General features: G+C 38.6%; 1 protein-coding gene across 1 annotated transcript in view; it reads right to left on the bottom strand.

The window, feature by feature from the left end:
• CTNND2 (catenin delta 2) overlaps positions 1-18,123 on the bottom strand; it is an 821,124-nt gene that overhangs the window by 94,958 nt on the left and 708,043 nt on the right. Inside the window, exons 15-16 of the mRNA XM_054578328.1 lie at positions 11,385-11,558; positions 893-967 (exon numbers count right to left, since the gene is read on the bottom strand). Of these exons, the coding sequence (XP_054434303.1) occupies positions 893-967; positions 11,385-11,558 (249 nt within the window). The remainder of the gene's footprint in view (positions 1-892; positions 968-11,384; positions 11,559-18,123) is intronic.

Here is an 18,123-nt window from a genome sequence, read left to right as displayed (position 1 = left end):
TGTAGAATAGGTTGAACAGGTTAGACATGTATTTAAATGTTTCAACTTCATTTTTTGCCTTCAACATATAAAGCTTTCAGGGTGAGTCAGTTAACCGCACTTTGCTTCTCTGGTACCAGCATTTTCTTTACGTAAATTGGAAAGCCATTGTGGCCATTTGCATGATGTATATACTTGATGCTTTAAGATGTGAAGGTATGGAACAGAAAGGGTTGGCCATGGACATTAAGAAGAGTTAAAAAATGAACCCCAGAAAAAGTAGAAAAGGATAAAAGATTGAATGTGGTGATTGTTTAAAAAAAAAAAGAGATTTAATATGGAGGTGGGGCATAGAGAGGAGCTAGTTGCCAAACACAGTCCGATAAAGGTAGAGGTGAGTAGAGGTAAATATGACATTGAAAATCAAGAGCAAAAATGATAAACTTTAGAAAACTAGATCAAAATACATTGTGTCTCGGGCCACAATCGCATGTCTAATTTATAATATAAGTTATGCGATTTGTTTTGGATTGGTGGTTGTCAACCTTAACAAAACATACCTAATCTTACTATTGAAATACACTTGCAATATCAGAATGATAAAACATTCCAATTCATTTCACAGAATGCAGGTAGACCCAGATTCTGCAGATATTTGCATGTTACTTTGCACTCTTGTATGGTGTTCCAGAGAAGAGAGTGCAGTATAAAAATCAGCCCATATAAGGGTTTAATCTGTCGCAATTGCATTTACGACCTAAGAAAATGACATTCAAGACATGAGGTGTTGGAATGTGTGGTTGAGTCCTCCTGGGGACCACCAAAGGTGAAGCAAAGTCCCCATCCCTCCCCTGCCGGGCCCCTCCACCCCCCACCACCCCATTGGGGCAGGCACCCCAGAGCTGGCTCTCACCTGTGGCAGGCAGGGAGCCCCCTCTGGCAGTGAACGTAGGGCATACGCCATGCCTGCCACATCCTCAGCCCAGCCCTGCATGAAATATGAGATTAAAAAAACACACAACTTCATCCCATCCTACGTTAGAAGTCACATTCACATAGTTTCTTATCACCATCAATTTATACCATAAACTTTTCCTTTGCCCCCACTCCAGGAAGCCTGAGGGGGTAGGAAGCAGAAACAATCACTAAAGCATCTCCTGATTGCAGTAAACTATTTTCACAGCCCTGCCCTCAGGTAGCAGAGAAATGGATGACCAGGGAGCCTTGGACATGGAAAAACATCCAGGTCTGGAAGCTGTTTCTTGGAATTTGGAGGGAGGTGCTCCATGAACGTAGTACAAAACCTCCTTCATGTCCATTGGAAATTTCATTTGCAATTTGACATGCTGAGGCACAATTTTCATCTATCTCCTCCATTACTTGTAAACCTCTGGTCTCCGGGGCCCAGGAAAGATGGGAAACCTGAGCTTATGCAGCCCATTCATTGTTGGGTTCTTCCTTAAAGCTAAGGAGGGACGCTAGAGAAAGGAAGGAAACAGAAATCAGAGCATGGGATCAATGTTTACCAATGGTGAGATGAACATCAACAGTAGTTTTTATAGTGGGGAGATATTCTTGACCTTTTGAGAGATAATAGGAAATGTGCTTGGGAACTTGGACAGGCTGATGCATTGGGTTCTTAAGATGGCCTCTTTCCTGGTACTAGCTTCATTCCAGCCCAGGAAGCTGGTTTGTACATTAGTGACCTTTTCTAATTCCCCAAGAGGATATCCAGACACAAAGTGGTTAAGTAAACTGTCCACCGGGGTCGACTGTGCCCCTGACCTTCATCCCTGTTTCTCCAAATCTATTTCCGTTTATGATGCTGACAATCTTCCTTCCTCTGCCAGCATCTCATCCTCTCTCCCCTAATCTTCGGTGCTCGGCCTCCTAGACACTGTCTTGCTCTCCCTTTGATCCTCTCAAACATCAACAGAGAAGAACTTGGCCATATTTGAAAAGAGCCAAAAAGGGAAGACTATGACTTTCACTTTATCTTCTTAGAAGTCCAGCTATTATATCCCTCCCATGTTGGATAGAAAGATTATTTGGGGTTTGGAAAATTAATGAGAGTTCTTCAGCTTTGTCAGGAACTGATTGGAGAGTTTAAAAAAAGGCTATATAAGGCCTAAAATGTGGGTGAGCTACAAATATTTTGGTATGAGAAAATGGTCAACAGTGGTATGTTTTCCCTAAGTGAAAAGGGATAATCAAACAACAGATTCGAACTCAATATTATTGCTATTGCCACATAGAAACTAACTTTTATTTTGAAACTTTTAGTTGTATCTGTGTTTGTATGTGTATGGAAAATTGCCAATATTAGCTTAGTATAAGACAACTCAGAATAAATTAATTACATTACACTCAAAAGATGTTGTTTCTACAAGTTTTCTTGACACTCAAGACATGTGATAGTGGTGCTTTTTAAGTAGCAGCCAACCAATTGACCAGTCTCAGAGTAGGTCATATTGTAAACAAAGTGTAACCCACGAAGATGTAAAACACCAGGAAGAGGTGGAAAGAAGAAAGGTACCACACAGACAAAGTTATGAAAATGAAGAATGTTTCCAGGTACACTCAACACAGAGACATGAGGCTCCTGTAGAGTTTTTCCAAAAGAGAAATAAGGAAACTTGGAACACAGCAGCCTCTGTGGTGGTTAGAAAGGTATGTGAGTTACCAAGAGTTTTGTAATCTAAGCAAAAGTAGGAGTAACACTGACATTAAAACATGAAGAAGAGAAAAATGTGTGCCATAACCCATTGTAGCTGAGGTGGAAATCTTTGGGCACAATGAGAGCACTGTGCACTGAGCATGTGTGTACATGGAAGAGAGGATTCAGGTACAGACCAGGATGCCTTTGAGAAGAATGGTCCATGAGCTGAAGAGAGGATGCTTGATGATTCAAGAGGACAAGAAGGAAGAGGAATAGGAGTGGGAGAGAGAGAATGACAAAGAGGAGATGGAGGAGGAAGAGCTGGTTCGGGAAAATAGCACAGAAATATAACCCAAATTGCTCTGGAGACATGCTTTCCCAGTGAGAACCTCGGGAGACTTATGACCCCTCAAAATGACCTCAGCTAAAGAAACCTAACACTTAACCATTTGCCAGTCACAGTTATTTTTTTATGTGTATGAATTCATTTAATCCTTATCTCAACCATATGCAGTATGTGCTAGTGTTACTCCCATTTTACAGATGAGGAAATAGAGGCACAGTGAGGTCCCACATCCTGCAGATGCATGACCGGGCCTTGAACCCAGGGAGCATTGCCCTAGAGTTAGGGTGCTTGACCACCATTCTCTTCTGCATCTCAAAAAGACAGTGTAAATTATACACATTTGTAATCATAGTCACATAATCCTTTGCAAATGCACCAATTAACCTTGGCCTAATAAGTTACATTATCATTTTAATGTTCCAATAACCCATCTGGTTCTCCTATAAACTCCTGAGTTAAAGGCCGTTTGAGTGGGCAATGGAACTCCTGGACTTTTCAATCCAGTCTTGTTAACAACTTGCCTGGATTTAGCAAACCTCATACAAGAAGTTGAGAAGTCGTGTATAACTGGAATCACAAAGAGAACGGCCTTGTTTGAGTCAGGAAAAGATTGCTTTTATTTGCATGCCATAGACAGCAATTCCAAATAGTGAGTGCTGTTGCTTCTCCTCCTGGCCTGTGCTCTTCCTGGTGAGAGGCTCTGCTATTATCCGGCCCAATGAGGTGTTGTCAGAATGAGACAGAAGGCAAAGCAGCAAACATTTAGTGTTTACAAGGATGCAGATGCAGGTGAAAGATGGGATATATGTGAAAGGGGCCAAGGATGGGCAGAAAACAATCTGCCTTCTCCTCAGAGTCAACACAGAGCCTGCAAGCAAGAGAGAGAAAGGATCCTGGTTGGAGAGGAGGTAAGAGGTGTGAAAACATCATGGGGGACTGCCACCCAAAGTGTCCTGGACAAAACCTCCCCTGTGAGAGGGGCTGTTGATAAAATCCCCCATGAAGGTGGAAGAATGGAGAGTCAACGGAAGCTCTGCTGCCCTTCCTGGACCTAAGCAGTGTCTACGCAAGACTCAGAGAATTCCCCTGCACCATCATGGAGTGGGGACCAGAGAGTAGGAATGACAGCTTGACTTGCTGGGTGGGAGAAGGTTCCTGTAGCCCCAGTGTGGCATGGGGAAGCCCTTGGGTGTTTCTGTGGTCTTGACTGGGTGGGCTGTGTAAGTTAGTTAAGGAGGAAAGGCTAAGGACCCAGGGCTGCAGAGAAATTAGTTGGCCAAGAGGCAGGGGAAACATCAGAATGGCGGGCACTGACAGGCTGCCTGCATTAAGAAAAGGATGTGGCTGCATCTCAGGGGACAGCAACAGTGGGGGGCAGCAGATGTGGACCCAGAGAGCACACAGGACCTATGCGAAATAGACACCCAGTCACCACCCCCTGCAGGGACATGCCTGCAGATGCTCCCCACTCCCGCAGGTTTAGCATCAGCTGCAGGGGGAAGGAGAGGATAAAAGCTGACAAGCGTAAATGTGGCCAAGGTTTAAGCCTGAAGGACAGGGAAAGAGCTGAATTTGGTTAAGTTTATCTAGGAGTTTCTAGATTAAATGTTTGTTTCTTTTCTTTTCTTTTTTTTTGCATTAGTTAAAATGAGGGCTCCGAGATGAAACTAAATTGAATTACACAAAACAGAGACAGTCACTTGTCTCTGAATTGGTGTCCAGTAATGTTTCTTATCCGTATTTATGGTGATGGTTTGGTAATAAAGTGAAGTCAGTAACTTTTGAACCCAGGCTAACGTACTCCATTGTGGGTTCCCTGGGACTTGACTTTTAAAATCCCCAGGCCAGCCATAAACAGAATTAATAGCTATGATTTTTCAAAAAAAAAAACCTTCTTCCTTTCTTAAAATAACCTGATTCAGTTGAGGCTGATTTGTGTTCCTAAAAAGAGATTAACACTGTAACTTAACTAACTTTTTCCTTTCGAAATCCTAATAATTTGCTAAATAATTAGAGATAGTATTCTCTTTTAAATATTAAATATTCTACTATGGAGTCAAACCGATTACACTGTTTAAATTCTGAATTTGTTGATTAATATCTCTACACTTTAAAAGTTCTCTTGCTTTAAACATGTAGTGTGCCATTAAATGGTTTTGTTATGTGATTGTTTTCCCATTGACTTCCTTTATCAAATTAGCCATTTCCCCAATTTTTCCACTGATGCCGTAAAGAAAGTTCTTCTTTCAAGGCAAATTCTTCCAAACATCATTTCCTCTTTCAGAAGAACTTCAGCATCTTGTAGTGGCACAGAGCCACCAGGGGCTAATGTCTTGCAGCTGTAAAATGAGTTAATGTGTTGCAATGAATTTAGTGCGATTGAGCGAGATTCTGAAATTTGTTTTGGAACTCATCTACAACAAGGTGTTATTCACAATGGTATTTCATTCTCGTGTTAAGAGGCCAGAAAGCCCAAAAAAGAAGAGTTTATGTATTTAGTCTTATTTGAAGCGAAGCTTTAGTGTCAAAAATGTTAAAAATATTTAGAAGCCCGTGGCTTTTTGCTGCACACCTTGCATTATTCTCTCTCCAGTGTGGATTGATACCCAAACTGCCAAGTTCACCCAGCGGTAGAACAACTCTGGCTGGTGGCTGCGAGGGGGTTTAAGCAACAGCTGGGCAGTGTAGGCATGAGGCCCTTCAACTGCTGGGGTTCTTTGCAATGGACATAAATTTTAGGTGTCAGGTTTTTAAATTCAGAGCCATATTAGAGGGTTATATATTTTTGTCTTTGAAATCTCCTTTGAAAAGTGGTAACTCTAATCAAGAGGACTAGTAAAGAATTCCCTTATGTAAAGCAAAAAATCAATTTAATAAACATTTTGGTCAAGATAACAGCCATTGCATATTTAGAGTGTTTTCCTGTTTGTATTTTTGGAATATAAGTCAGGTTAATGCAAAGACTAAATTTTATTGCATCTCTTCATGTGATGCTGAAAATATTAATATCCAAGCAAGAGATTTTTCTGGAGGAAAAAATATTTAGACATTCTTTTGTGGTGAGAACAAATAAAGAAGGTCAATTTCAAATGAAAGTGACATACAGGAAGCATGCACTAAACCAACAGTAATAAGTACACTGCTCCCTCCCATCTCCCAACTCTCAGGCTATCTCAAGGGTCAGTAGTTTTTTATGAAAAATCATGCTTTAAAAATGAACTTTTCTGAACATAGAAAGATTTTTTTTATTGTGAACCTTATAGTCCAGGTGCAGCCCTTGCTATCAGTACTACTTCCTGCGGTCTTATGGAAAAGAAATCACTAAGTCACGTGTGAGGAGGGCCAATGACTTGGTTACGACCCTGATCCTCCCTGTCTCCTTCTCCCTAGGTTGGGGCCCATCCTTGAACTTGTCAGGCTGGTCCTCATGTCCACCTGAGCGTGTTGCATCCAGGAGCTGGCCGGTTGGGCAGAGTCCTCAGATAACCTTTCTCTTTATTCTGACCCAATTTCTAACCATCAGGCATCATGCATTATGCCCTATGTTCATTATAATCTTTCAAAATTCTCTTTCTTTATATTCAAACCATTACATCACACCATTAACTAGGAAAAAGACAATTCTCTTTGTCTTAGATGGAAAACCCTGATGTTGCACTTCACTAATCTGCCCTGGGTCACCTGTACATGATACACTAACCGCTAAGCTACGCTAAATTCACTGTCCTTCTAAAGGCTGTTGGCCCCGTCTCTAGGGACAAGTCTCAAATTTCCCAGTTCTCTTATTTTTTATTCATTTAGGTCACATGGCAGGAGATTGTTTCCTTCTTCACTATATCTATGCTGCTATCACGTTAGCTCATTAAATATTAACAGATTAATATCCAAGTACCTATATAGTTTATCTTATTTTAAAAGTAAATGAGGAAATAATAGAGTCTTGAGAATAGCCACATTTTAGGGGGGAAGTTGACTAAAAAAAGATATCTAAAATGTTTAGCTTAATGGCAAGTAGATATATTTCTATAGTTCAAACCCTGGGTTTTCATGAAGTTCTATTACAAGAGAAGTAACCCATTAATGGGGGTCCAAAGAACATTTGTTTACATTTTCAGAAATCTTTAAACCTATTATATCCAATTGTTTTAATATCCTGTGACAAGAGTCATAATACTGTAAATGAGGAAAAGGTACCAACTGAATTCCATGTTGACTATGAAAAACATTTATCACTTTGCTTTTGCCATTATGCTATTATGTATTTCTGATGCTTATAAACCAGTAATGAGGGTTTTAAAGTTTAAAAGTATTTAGGGCCATTATGAAGATCTAGTTTGCTAGTCAATTTGCCACATTAAAAAGTGTGTGCATGATCTCCCCATAAAGAGTAATTATTGTTTCAGATGATGAGGTCTATAAAAAGCTACCTCTGTGCAAAATCCTGTGTTTTACCTTCACATTTCTGCTTTTGTTTGTGGCTAAAAAAGTTAAGGACACTAAACTTCAACAGTTGCTATAAAATCACATTCCTGGAACTCCACGTTTCAGATGGTAGCACTGTCTATATGAAACTTGATGCTTTTACTTAAGATTTTTTCTTAAAGCAAGTCTTATTTTTTAAAGGATTTTTTTTACAGGTTTTTAATCTTTTAAAAAATTAACAATGTATCAGTGTTTGGCTTAATGACTATCTTCTCAAATCATCCTTATGGATGGTTTATCTTCCCTTGCCACATATTCCCTTACCTTCTAATATGATAAATTAATAGATTGTACAACAGGTGTTGATAATGTGATTGAATTTTATGCATGCTTGTATATTTGCATTTTAATAAGAGAGTGCTTATGTAAATATATATATATATTTTTTTTAACTATGCATACATATTCCTTAGCAGCCCCTTGCTCTGCCTGAGGACACTTCCCTTTTAACTAGAGCTACAGTATTAGGACGGATAGTGCTCTTAAAAGAAAGGTTGACATTCTGAGAGTCAAAATTCTACTTTAACCATTAGAATGGAATGCTTTCTCTCTTTTAAAATTACTAGTAACAATTTAACATTTTCTTGACGAGAGAGGGTCAGCCTTGTGACTAGTAGTTATTGGAATATGTGCAACAGCCAAGACATTGAATGGCCTCTGACAGTTTCTCTCTTGTATCTTAGAGTTACTTTTAAAAATTCTTCTGTCTTTTTCTTTGCCATCAGAATATTTACTCTCCCTTCTTATGGCAGATTTGCATACCTGTTTATAAGAGGCACTCCTTGCATTTTTTAATATGTTGCTTGAAAGCTGATGTGGATTGGGAAAGCTGATGGTCATAGTTAAACTTTGTCTAAAATACGGAACGATTTTTGTGACATTGACTTCATCTGCTCTAGACCCTGCTATCTCATTATTAGTAGTCTCTATTAATAATAGAAAAATATGAAATAAATGTCTTCTGGATATGCTGGGATAAATTTCACCCTGGGGCCAACAGCTGAGCTAATGGGCAGGTTTACGCCCTGAAAACTCTCAGCAAGATATTACTGCCAGAAAATACTGAAAATTTCTATCATACCTCATAATTCTTATTTTATAATCCAAAGTAGGAGAGCATTTTTGAATATCAAACTAGCATAACATTTTAATCTTATCATTTTCTTACTCCAAACCTAAACAACTAAACCTTTACTAAACTGAGACACATCTCTGCAGCTCTCCCGGCTGACCTGGCTGCCTCTGAGATACAGGGCCTGGTCGTTTGAGCAGAAAGTTCAACAGCGCAGACACAGCAGGACTGGGGAATGCTATAAAAATCTGCAGCCTGGAAAGCACTGATGAGTGTGGGAGCTGAAAAGAAGATCGTTTTCCCGTAACTCCTTTCTATTACAGGCTGAACAGTGGGTTACAAAGAAATAAATGGTTCTTGGCTTCTGCCTTTAAAGGGTTTACAGGCCAGATTCCTTTCTAGGGGGCATTCTTAGTAGCTCAGGAAGGACTACTATATATAAGCGAGTAATTGGTGACACTGATTCTTAATTTTGGTGTTTAGATTTGGGGCAATTTTTAGTATATAACATGTCTTTTTTTCTCTGGCTGCTTTTAAGGTTTTTTCTTTACTACTGATTTTGAGCAATTTGGTTATGATGTACCTTGGTACAATTTCTTAAATTTATCATGCTTGGGATCCTTTAAGCTTCTTGAATCTGTGAGTTTATGGTTTTCATGAAATTTGAAAAATTTTCAAACATTAATTTTTCAAATATTTCAACCATTAATTTTCAACCTTTATCTCTCCTCTCATTTGGGGACAGCATTTACACATACATCAGACCAGTATATTTTTTCTTTTTTCTCTGTGTTTCATTTTGCATAGTTTCTACTGCTGTTTCCCAGTTCACTAATCTTTTCTTCTGCATTGTCTAACATGCTATTAATCCCATTACCATGTGCTTTTTTTGGTTTTAAACATTGTAAATTAACTTGAGAAGTTTTATTTAGATCTTTAATGTGTTTCCATGGTTCTAAATAACTTTTTGGATGTGTGGAATACAAAGTTTAACTTTTAAAGTAGAGGTTGTAGTCTTTCATTTAATATCCTTTAGACCTCAAAGATGTCTCCATTTTTAAATTGTTATAAGAATCTAAGTATTTCTCAAAGAAAATAATGATTCACTAAAATATCATAGATCAAGGTGGCATTCTTGATTTGACACCACTTAGATGGCTTTGTGCTTCAAATCAGACTCATCCCTGCAGGCCAGAGCCCACCTCCCCATTTCCATCCAGTCAGTTCCCAAGGCAGAGGAGCTCGGTAAGGACTTGCAGCCAACTAAGTACTCTTGGCTGTATATAGTGACAGGCCCTTGGCCAATGACATCCTGTTCCCATCTTTGCTTTCAGTGTCAGGATTGACCTGCATGATGTGATGTGAAGCAGCCACAATCTTCTCTGTTTAAAGATGACACATCTGAGAACATAATGAGGTGCTATAATTTGTCTAGGGTCACAAAGCTCAGAAGAGATAGAGTCTAGGTTTGAATTGTGATTTGAGTCGAAGCCTCCTAAATTTAGAGGGAGATAATATCTAAGGTTTAGTACAAGGAAGTAGTTCCCATTATTATCTCTTCCCTAGTCATGCAGGACTGTTCTCTAGAATGCTGCCTGGCAGGATTCTGCTTTTGAAGCTTTTCTCTGGTTGAAAGCAAGCAACAACTTCACATCCTTTTGCCCAACTTGAATTGTTTCAGTACAACATCGGGGATGCCTTTGGGCAGGGGAGGAAAGGGACAGTATATACATTCTTAAAGCTCTCAAAATGGGTGGGCTTTCCCAGGCATACTGTCAGCGGCTGGGCCCTAAAATTGCAATGTCCCATCTGAGAAAGAAGGCAGTGCTGCTGCTAAGACTGCAGCAATGGAAACAAAGGATGGGGGCGGGGTGGGGAGACAACAAGAAGGCAGATGTTGGAAGGTACAATAAGAAGGGAGGGTATGGTTGTATGATAATGCTGAAGCCAGTATGTTTGGTGTCTATGGTACTGAGCTTCTGAGAGTTATCTGTAGTTATATACCTATATGAACATTGTTTTAAAGAAAATGTTAACAGAGTGATTATGTATATTCCAGACCCAAGCTCTGATATTAAATGAATGGAAAATGGATGGCAGACATCCAAACTTCTTCTCTTGATATTTTCCCATATGTCCTTATTCTTCTAAGATGTTATACTTTTTCATTTACTAAGGCAAGCTAGCTCATGTAACCATTAGTTATCTAACTCAATAATTCTTTGTTATGGCGAATCCCTTTCTACTCAAAATGAGGGTCACAGAAGCTTTCAGTGAAAACCAATCAGGGACAGTGTGTATTTATAAAGACTCTAATCTTCCCAATCATATATTTGTTTTACTTTAACATTTTTTTGCCAAAGATAACTAGGAATACTACTCTTCTTGTAAGCCAATGATTTAAAAATTCAATAGGTTATTTTCCTCTGGGCACAGGACCACCGACAACAATATAGCAATTTTTGCATAGGTTTTTATACAAGATGTTTTGGTATTAGCTCCCTTAACAGTCAACAACAAAGCATCAGCATGTCACAGTCTCCCTTGGAAATGAAGTAGCTCAGCTACATAAATAGAATGGAAAGCATATCACAGTATTTTCAATGACTATACTTATATCTATCCATCTGTGTTTGTAGTGATCTTCAAGGACCCTTGAGCCCTAAGGAAGAATTTTTCAAAGGAATACTTTATTCTAAGTCCAACAGTTCAATGTAACTGGTCTTTCTCTAACATCTTCAAAAACTTCATTAGGATTTCATTTCTCAAAACTGGACTTCTATTACTTTCTAAGGTCGTGCTCACAATCCCAGATTTCTTTTTTTATGGTAATGAACTAGTCATACCTTCCAGCTCCCTGCAGCCAAGTTCTGCAGGGCGCCTGCAGCCCCTTCCAACGTGTCTGCATTTGAGCACTCAGAGAGCAGTGTGAGGTAGGGTTTGACTATTGATGGGTGCCACAGCATCTGGATCCCTTTTGGTGGTTCTGCACAGTCTGGAAGAGGTCCTACTCCATCCCACTGAAGGAAGAAAAATGAGAGAGTACACATCTTTAACATCATTATACTTCCAAACATTGTCTTCTATAAACATTACAGATGAGAAACAAAGCAGAGTGTCATAATATCTGGTAAGCATGTCCTGCATCTAGGGTAATGTAGTAACTGTCCAAAAGTAAGAGCCGTTCTTGCCCATTGGGAGCTTATGATGGATGGTGGAGGGAGTTGCAGCATGGACGTAAGTGGACGTAACTGGTAGTAGAATGGATAAGCAACCTGAGAACAAGTCTAGGTCACGCTATAGGAAAGAAGGAGAAGAGGTGGATTGGGCAGGGAGGAAGAAAGCTAAAGATCAAGGTGGCATATTTTATAGTTAGCATACTATTGACGTACCAGTAGTTAGTAACAATCAAATGCTGTCACTTCTTATGCAATAAATGTGAACTCTGATAAATTCCCATGTAACTTGTAAAACATGTTTGTTTGATTTTGAGTACTATCCTTGTATCTATGGGCTTCAAACAAATGACAGAATGAACTAAGGAGAAAATAGATGCATTGACATAGTATAGGTACATCAGATCTTATAGCAATTCTGATGTAGTTAAGTTCTTTTGAATTGAATCTAGTAACAGAAGAATGAGTAGAAAATTAATTACAAAGAATTTAGAAATTATGGATCATTGCACAAAGGAATATCAGTAGACCATTAAAAAGCATAGTTTTGAAGACCTCATAGCAACTTGGGCAAAGGATTACAATAAAAATTAAGTGAATAAAGCAGGATGCAAAGTGGTGTGGGCTTTGTGCTTTATAGCATGTAAAATGCATCATAGAAACCATGTGACAATAATAAAAAGTTATTAATAAAATGTTTATGCATTTCATTTTCTCTACATTTCAAATTTTCTGTTCTATTACTTTTATAATTAAAAAATTTAAAAACTGTAATAATGATTATGATCTTTGATCATATTCAGCCTTTGTCTTTGGTGAAATATGAAGAACATGAGTACAATAAGGGTAGAAATGAACTAAACACACACACACACACACACACACACACACACATAGAAAAAATATTCCTGTATTCACTTTTGAGAAGAACCATAGTAAAACAAAATAACCCTTAATTTTAGGGTCAAAACACTAAGTTATTTAACTCCTTTTTTGTGTTTATTAATGATTGCTTAAAATAAATATAGTCTAAATGTCATATGCTAAGCTTTCTCACAGATATTTCATGTACGTGTATGTGTGTGTGTGTGTATGTGTGTGTGTATATACTGCAACTATATTTCAGAACCTGTATAAGTTTGTTAGTTTTGAAAATTTTACTGGAAGAAAATATAGACTTACTTCATATTCTAGTAACTTAAAAATAGAAGTGTTAAAATAGATCATATAAAGTTATTTAACTGTCACAAATAATTTCAGGAATGTCATCATTTTCAAAATAACCCCTAAAAACTCAGGTCTTCTTTTCCTCAGTTATGATGCAGCTTAGTTTAAGTCAAGGCTAAAGCTCAGAGATAAATGACATCCCACAGATGGAGGCTGGACATCCCATTAAAGGTCATTTTCAGTAAGAGTGTCATTTAATTTCAACTTTCTAACAAGAACACTCAATGTGAGAATCTTTTTTTTTTTAACCAAAGCCTCTTCTAAACCGTTCAAAGATGACTGCATCTGTGCACAGTCTACCAATAAAAACTGCACATCTCTTTTAAATACATAAAAAAAAAGTGAAAGTGAACCAGCCTTGTTGCATTGAACCTCGTTCATTACTTGAGAATGGCTCACTCCGTGGGATAGAAAGACAGCACAAGGAGAAGGGCACTGTCAATCTGTCGGTTGCTAATGTTGATGATGAAGCAGGAGTGATATTGGTTTCTCAAAGGAAACCAGCTTGGGTGATTGACTCTATCTGCTAGTGCAATGGGAAAGGGAAAATTATTTCATTTGGGTTTATTTATTTATTTTTTTGTCATCTTCTTAAAACTTTTAAGCTTTCATTTTCATACAAAAATTTAATAATATTGAAAGAAACCAGACTATGACATTTAGAACTCGACATGGATGAAAGTTCCCCCTCACATAAGAGCTAACATGACGGCAGAAGGGTCCAGTATTTGCATGCTCATTACCAAGTGTGGCAGCCAAACTACACAAAGAGCAAAAGGCAGCTGTGTTGTTTGCTGGGTTCCTTCTGGTTCTCCTGTTCTAACTTCTGCACAATAAAACATGATAAATGGCCAAATCAATAGGCAATTTCCTACTGCTCTGACATGTGAGCTATGTAGCTCTTAAATACCTTTTATTAAATCCTTTCTTAATGGTTACATAGAGAATCTGAAGGAAATAAAAGGAAAACCAATACAATATGGATAATCTTGGATGGGAGCTACAAATGGAGTTCAAAGGGGATTTGCTGCTATTTCATAACATTGATGGTGCCCTGGATGTCAATATTGAAGAAAAAGAACTGTTTCAAGTGAAGCAATGTGTCTTGCCTTTATCTGGGAATTTTATTCAAACTTTTGAGTTAACAGGGAAAGTATCAATTATCCATCAAGAAACTGATTTTTATCACCCAAGAAAAGAACAGAAGTCTTATGAGCTGGGCTACCACGGTGGACGTTACGTGGCCTACAGAGTCAGCACGACGGGACTACAGGGCGCCAGTGTGAACAGGGTCATACTGGCAGCGCGGAGCCGCTCTGCGCGTGCAAACTTTCACCACTAGCTGTCCTCACGGGCGAGGGTCCACGAGACATCATGGGCTATGCAACTCTTTCACCAAAGAGGAAATATGTCAGTTACAAATTTAAACAAAAGATGTCTTTATCCTCAATTTTCTACAGAATGGGCACATAGGCTGAAGGCAAGCAGTGGGTTAAATTTGTAACACCGTCAAAACATGGATCGTCCAGCTACTTGGTCCTAAGAACACAGGACTAAACTGATGAGCCTTATGCAAACTCTTTGTCTTGAGTGCATACATATTACCAACATTTGTTAAGAGCTTGAAATATGAAAATAATATGTAAAGAAGCAAAATATCATCAAGTCAGGAAAGGGAATTTCCTATGTAGTAAAGACAGGGCACAACCAAGGGGACAGAGTGTTCCTAAAAAACCAACAGGGCAATGCCAGCAGAGTAATTTTTGATTATAGTATCTGAGTTACTGCCAGGTTGGGACATACACACATACCTACTTACGCATAAACATAAAACTGTGCATTTGCTTTACATTTAAAAATCAAGCTGGATTAGTGAAAGGGAAAGCAAAACAGGAAAGGAGAAAGGCATTTTGTGATTTCAAAAACTTTTATTCCAGCTTGGAAGAAGTTTTCAGTAAAATTATCCCTTTCTTGTCATAGTTTTTCTCTTCACACTTGATAGTTAAGTGAGTGTTCCTCAACTTTGTGCACATTTTCATTTCATCTGTTATATTCCAATAAATAAAATCTGCAAAAGTTTTAGCAGCTCTCATTATTTATTTATTTATTTATTTATTTATTTTAATTTATAAATGTTTATTCTGTCACAGTTGTCTCGATTTTTACCCCTTTACCCCCTCCACTCATCCCAGCCCCCCACTCCCACAGTTAATTCCCACTCTGTTGTCCATGTCCATGGGTCATTTATACATGTTCTTTGTCTAGTCCCTTCCCCTTCTTTCCACCATTGTCCTCTTTCCCCATCCCTTCTGCTTACTTTCAGTCTGCTCCATGTTTCTGTGCCTGCAGTTTATTTTGTTTGTTAGTTTATTTTGTTGAATAGAGTCCACTTATAGGTGAGACCATATGGTATTTGTCTTTCATCAACTGGCTTATTTCATTTAGCTTAATATTCTCCATTTCCATCCATGCTGTCACAAAAGGTAGGAGTTCCATCTCTTTCTCTTTCTTTCTTTCTTAAATGCAGATTGATTTTATTTTTTTAAATGTCAAAGTTAATTATAAACTATTAAAAAAATTTAAAACCATTATAAAGTCTCAGCAATTAAACCAACATGACACCAGCCCAGAAATAATCAGGTAGATCATGAAATATAATGAGTATTCTAGAGACAAATGTATATATCTGCCTAACAATATATGATTAAGGTGCTATTTAAAATCAATGGGTAAAATAAGGCTTATTCAACAAATAAGGTGCATGGACCACTATTACTTGAAATAAAACAAATATAGAGCCCTATTACACACATTATACAAGAAATATTCAGGTGAGTTAAAAATCAATATGTAGAATCTAAGGAGTTTTAGAAGAAAATAGAACTAATATATTTCATGACCTGAAGTAAAATATTCAAGCCCAGAAGCTATAAAGAAAATATTAACAATATGACTATATTAAACATTTAACTATATAGTAATATACATATAAAAAAGTTAAAGGACAAGGAACAGAATAGAAAAGTATTTGAAACACATCTAAAAACATGGTTAATAGGTTGTTTTGTTTTGCAGGGGGGAAAAATGTTCTACAAACCTTTAATCAATAAATGGATAAGGACTACCAAAAAGTCATTTAAAGTTTTTTTTAAATAATAGAAATAGGCAAGAAATATACTAAAACAGGTTTAGTTTCAACAACTAGTAAAGGAACAATTAAAATAACATCACTATCACAATCAGATTAATGAGTATTAAAAATATTGGTAATATCAAGTATTGGCAACTCTGAAAGGAACTGGGTATTCATAGAAACTTTTCCTTCATCTTAAAGCAGTCCCTTTAGCATATTCTGCAATGCTGATTTGGTGGAGGTGTATTCTTTTAACCTTCTTTTGTCTGGGGAACTCATTTCACCTTCCATTTTAACTGAGAGCCTTGCTGAGTAGAGCCGTCTTGGTTGCAGGCCTTTGCTTTTCAATACTTGGAATATTTCTTGCCATTCCCTTCTGGCTTGCAGTGTTTCTGTTGAGAAGTCAGCTGCTGGCCGTATTGGGGCTCCCTTATATGTTACTACCTCTTTCTCCCTTGTTTGCTTTAGGATTCTCTGTTTGTCTTTGATATTTGCCATTTTAAAGATGATATGTCTTGGAGTGGGCCTCATTGGGTTCCTCTTGAGTGGGACCTTCTGTGCTGACTGGACTTGTGTGGCTTTTTCTCTTCTCCAATTAGGGAAGTTTTCCATAATTACTTTTTCAAACAGGTTCTCTATTCCTTCCTCATCCTCTTCTCCTTCTGGTATCCCTGTTAGAGGGATATTATTACGTTTCAAGTCGTCCTGCATTTCTCTAAATGTCTCTTCATTCTTTTTGATTCTTTTTTCATTGTCTTGCTCTTTCTGGGAGCTTTTTGCTACCTTGTCTTCCAGCTCACTGATTTGGTCCTCAGCTTCATCTAGCCTGCTTTGGATTCCTTCTACTGTGATCTTCAATTCAGAAACTGTATTCTTCACTTCCTTTTGCCTCTTATTGATAGTTTCTATGTCCCTTTTCATGCTGATATAGTTTGCAGTAAGTTTCTCATAGTTTCCCTGTAGCTTTTTGTAATTCTCTCTGAGCTCACTGAGCTCATTGAGTTTCCTTAGAACTGTTGTTTTGAACTCAATACCTGATAGTTTACTTGCCTCTATTTCATTTAGTTCTCTTTGTGGGGATTCCTCCTTTCCCTTTGAGTGGGGCGTATTTCTTTGTCTTCCCGTTATTTGTGAGACTCTTTTCTTTTGCTTCTGCTTCTTAAGTTGATCTGTCTTGATTTCCTGACTTTGTGGTGTGAACTTCTATGGTTGGAGACTGCTGTTTTTTTACTTTTTGGATCTGCCTCTGATGATGTCAGATGTTGACCCTGTTTGACCTTAGACAGCCTGTTCAAGACTCCTGGTAATCTACTGTCTGTGGCTGTCTCCTTCATCTGTTAATCTGTTCACTCTGCATTCAGCAGGCCATCTTAGACAGCTCAGGGCAGGGCAGAGTCCCTCCTGGGGGTGGGGTTATTGGGTCCTCTCCTGCGGGCATGTATGGGGGAGGAGTCCGCACTGGGATCTCACTGGTTACTCTCTCAGTTCTCTCCCCAAAGCCTCCTTCCTCAGTCTCTCCTGAGGTGTCCCTAGCCCACTCTGTCCCCAACTTTGCTGGAGACCAGGGTAAGTGGCTGCAAATAAAAATTTATGCATTGGCCCTTTAAACAGTTCTCTGCGTCTCCAGCTGCCTGTCTCTGGCAGAGAGCAACCCTGCCGCTTTTTGCAGCTGGCTGTTGTCTGTGTACTTTTTGGGCTCTGGTGCTGTAGGCTAGAGATCTCCACTTATAGTTTAGACTCCGCTCTTCGCAGGGGGCTCCAACTGGCCGTTTCAATATCCTTCTGGTGCTGCCACCCATGGGTGCCCCGCCCGCCTTCTCAGATCTCTACCGCACTCCATATCAGTAAGATTGAGCTAAAGCTGATTCTTCTGTCTCCAAGGTTACAGGGTTCCTCTCTCACTCTTGTTCAGTTGTTTGTTCCAGGTGATTTCTACACAATTTAGTTGTAATTCCAGGTTAGTCCTGGGAGGAGGCCAGTGTGACTTCCACTCACTCCTCCACCATCTTGATTCCTCAGCAGCTCTCGTTTTTTAAAGGTATTATTTAA

The sequence above is a fragment of the Pteronotus mesoamericanus genome, unplaced genomic scaffold, assembly GCF_021234165.1.
Source record: "Pteronotus mesoamericanus isolate MK-2021 breed Mesoamerican mustached bat unplaced genomic scaffold, CSHL_Meso_final contig_50, whole genome shotgun sequence".
Taxonomy (NCBI): Eukaryota; Metazoa; Chordata; class Mammalia; order Chiroptera; family Mormoopidae; genus Pteronotus; species Pteronotus mesoamericanus.
Note: the sequence above shows the minus strand (reverse complement) of the source record. Positions and strands in the feature narration are given on the sequence as shown.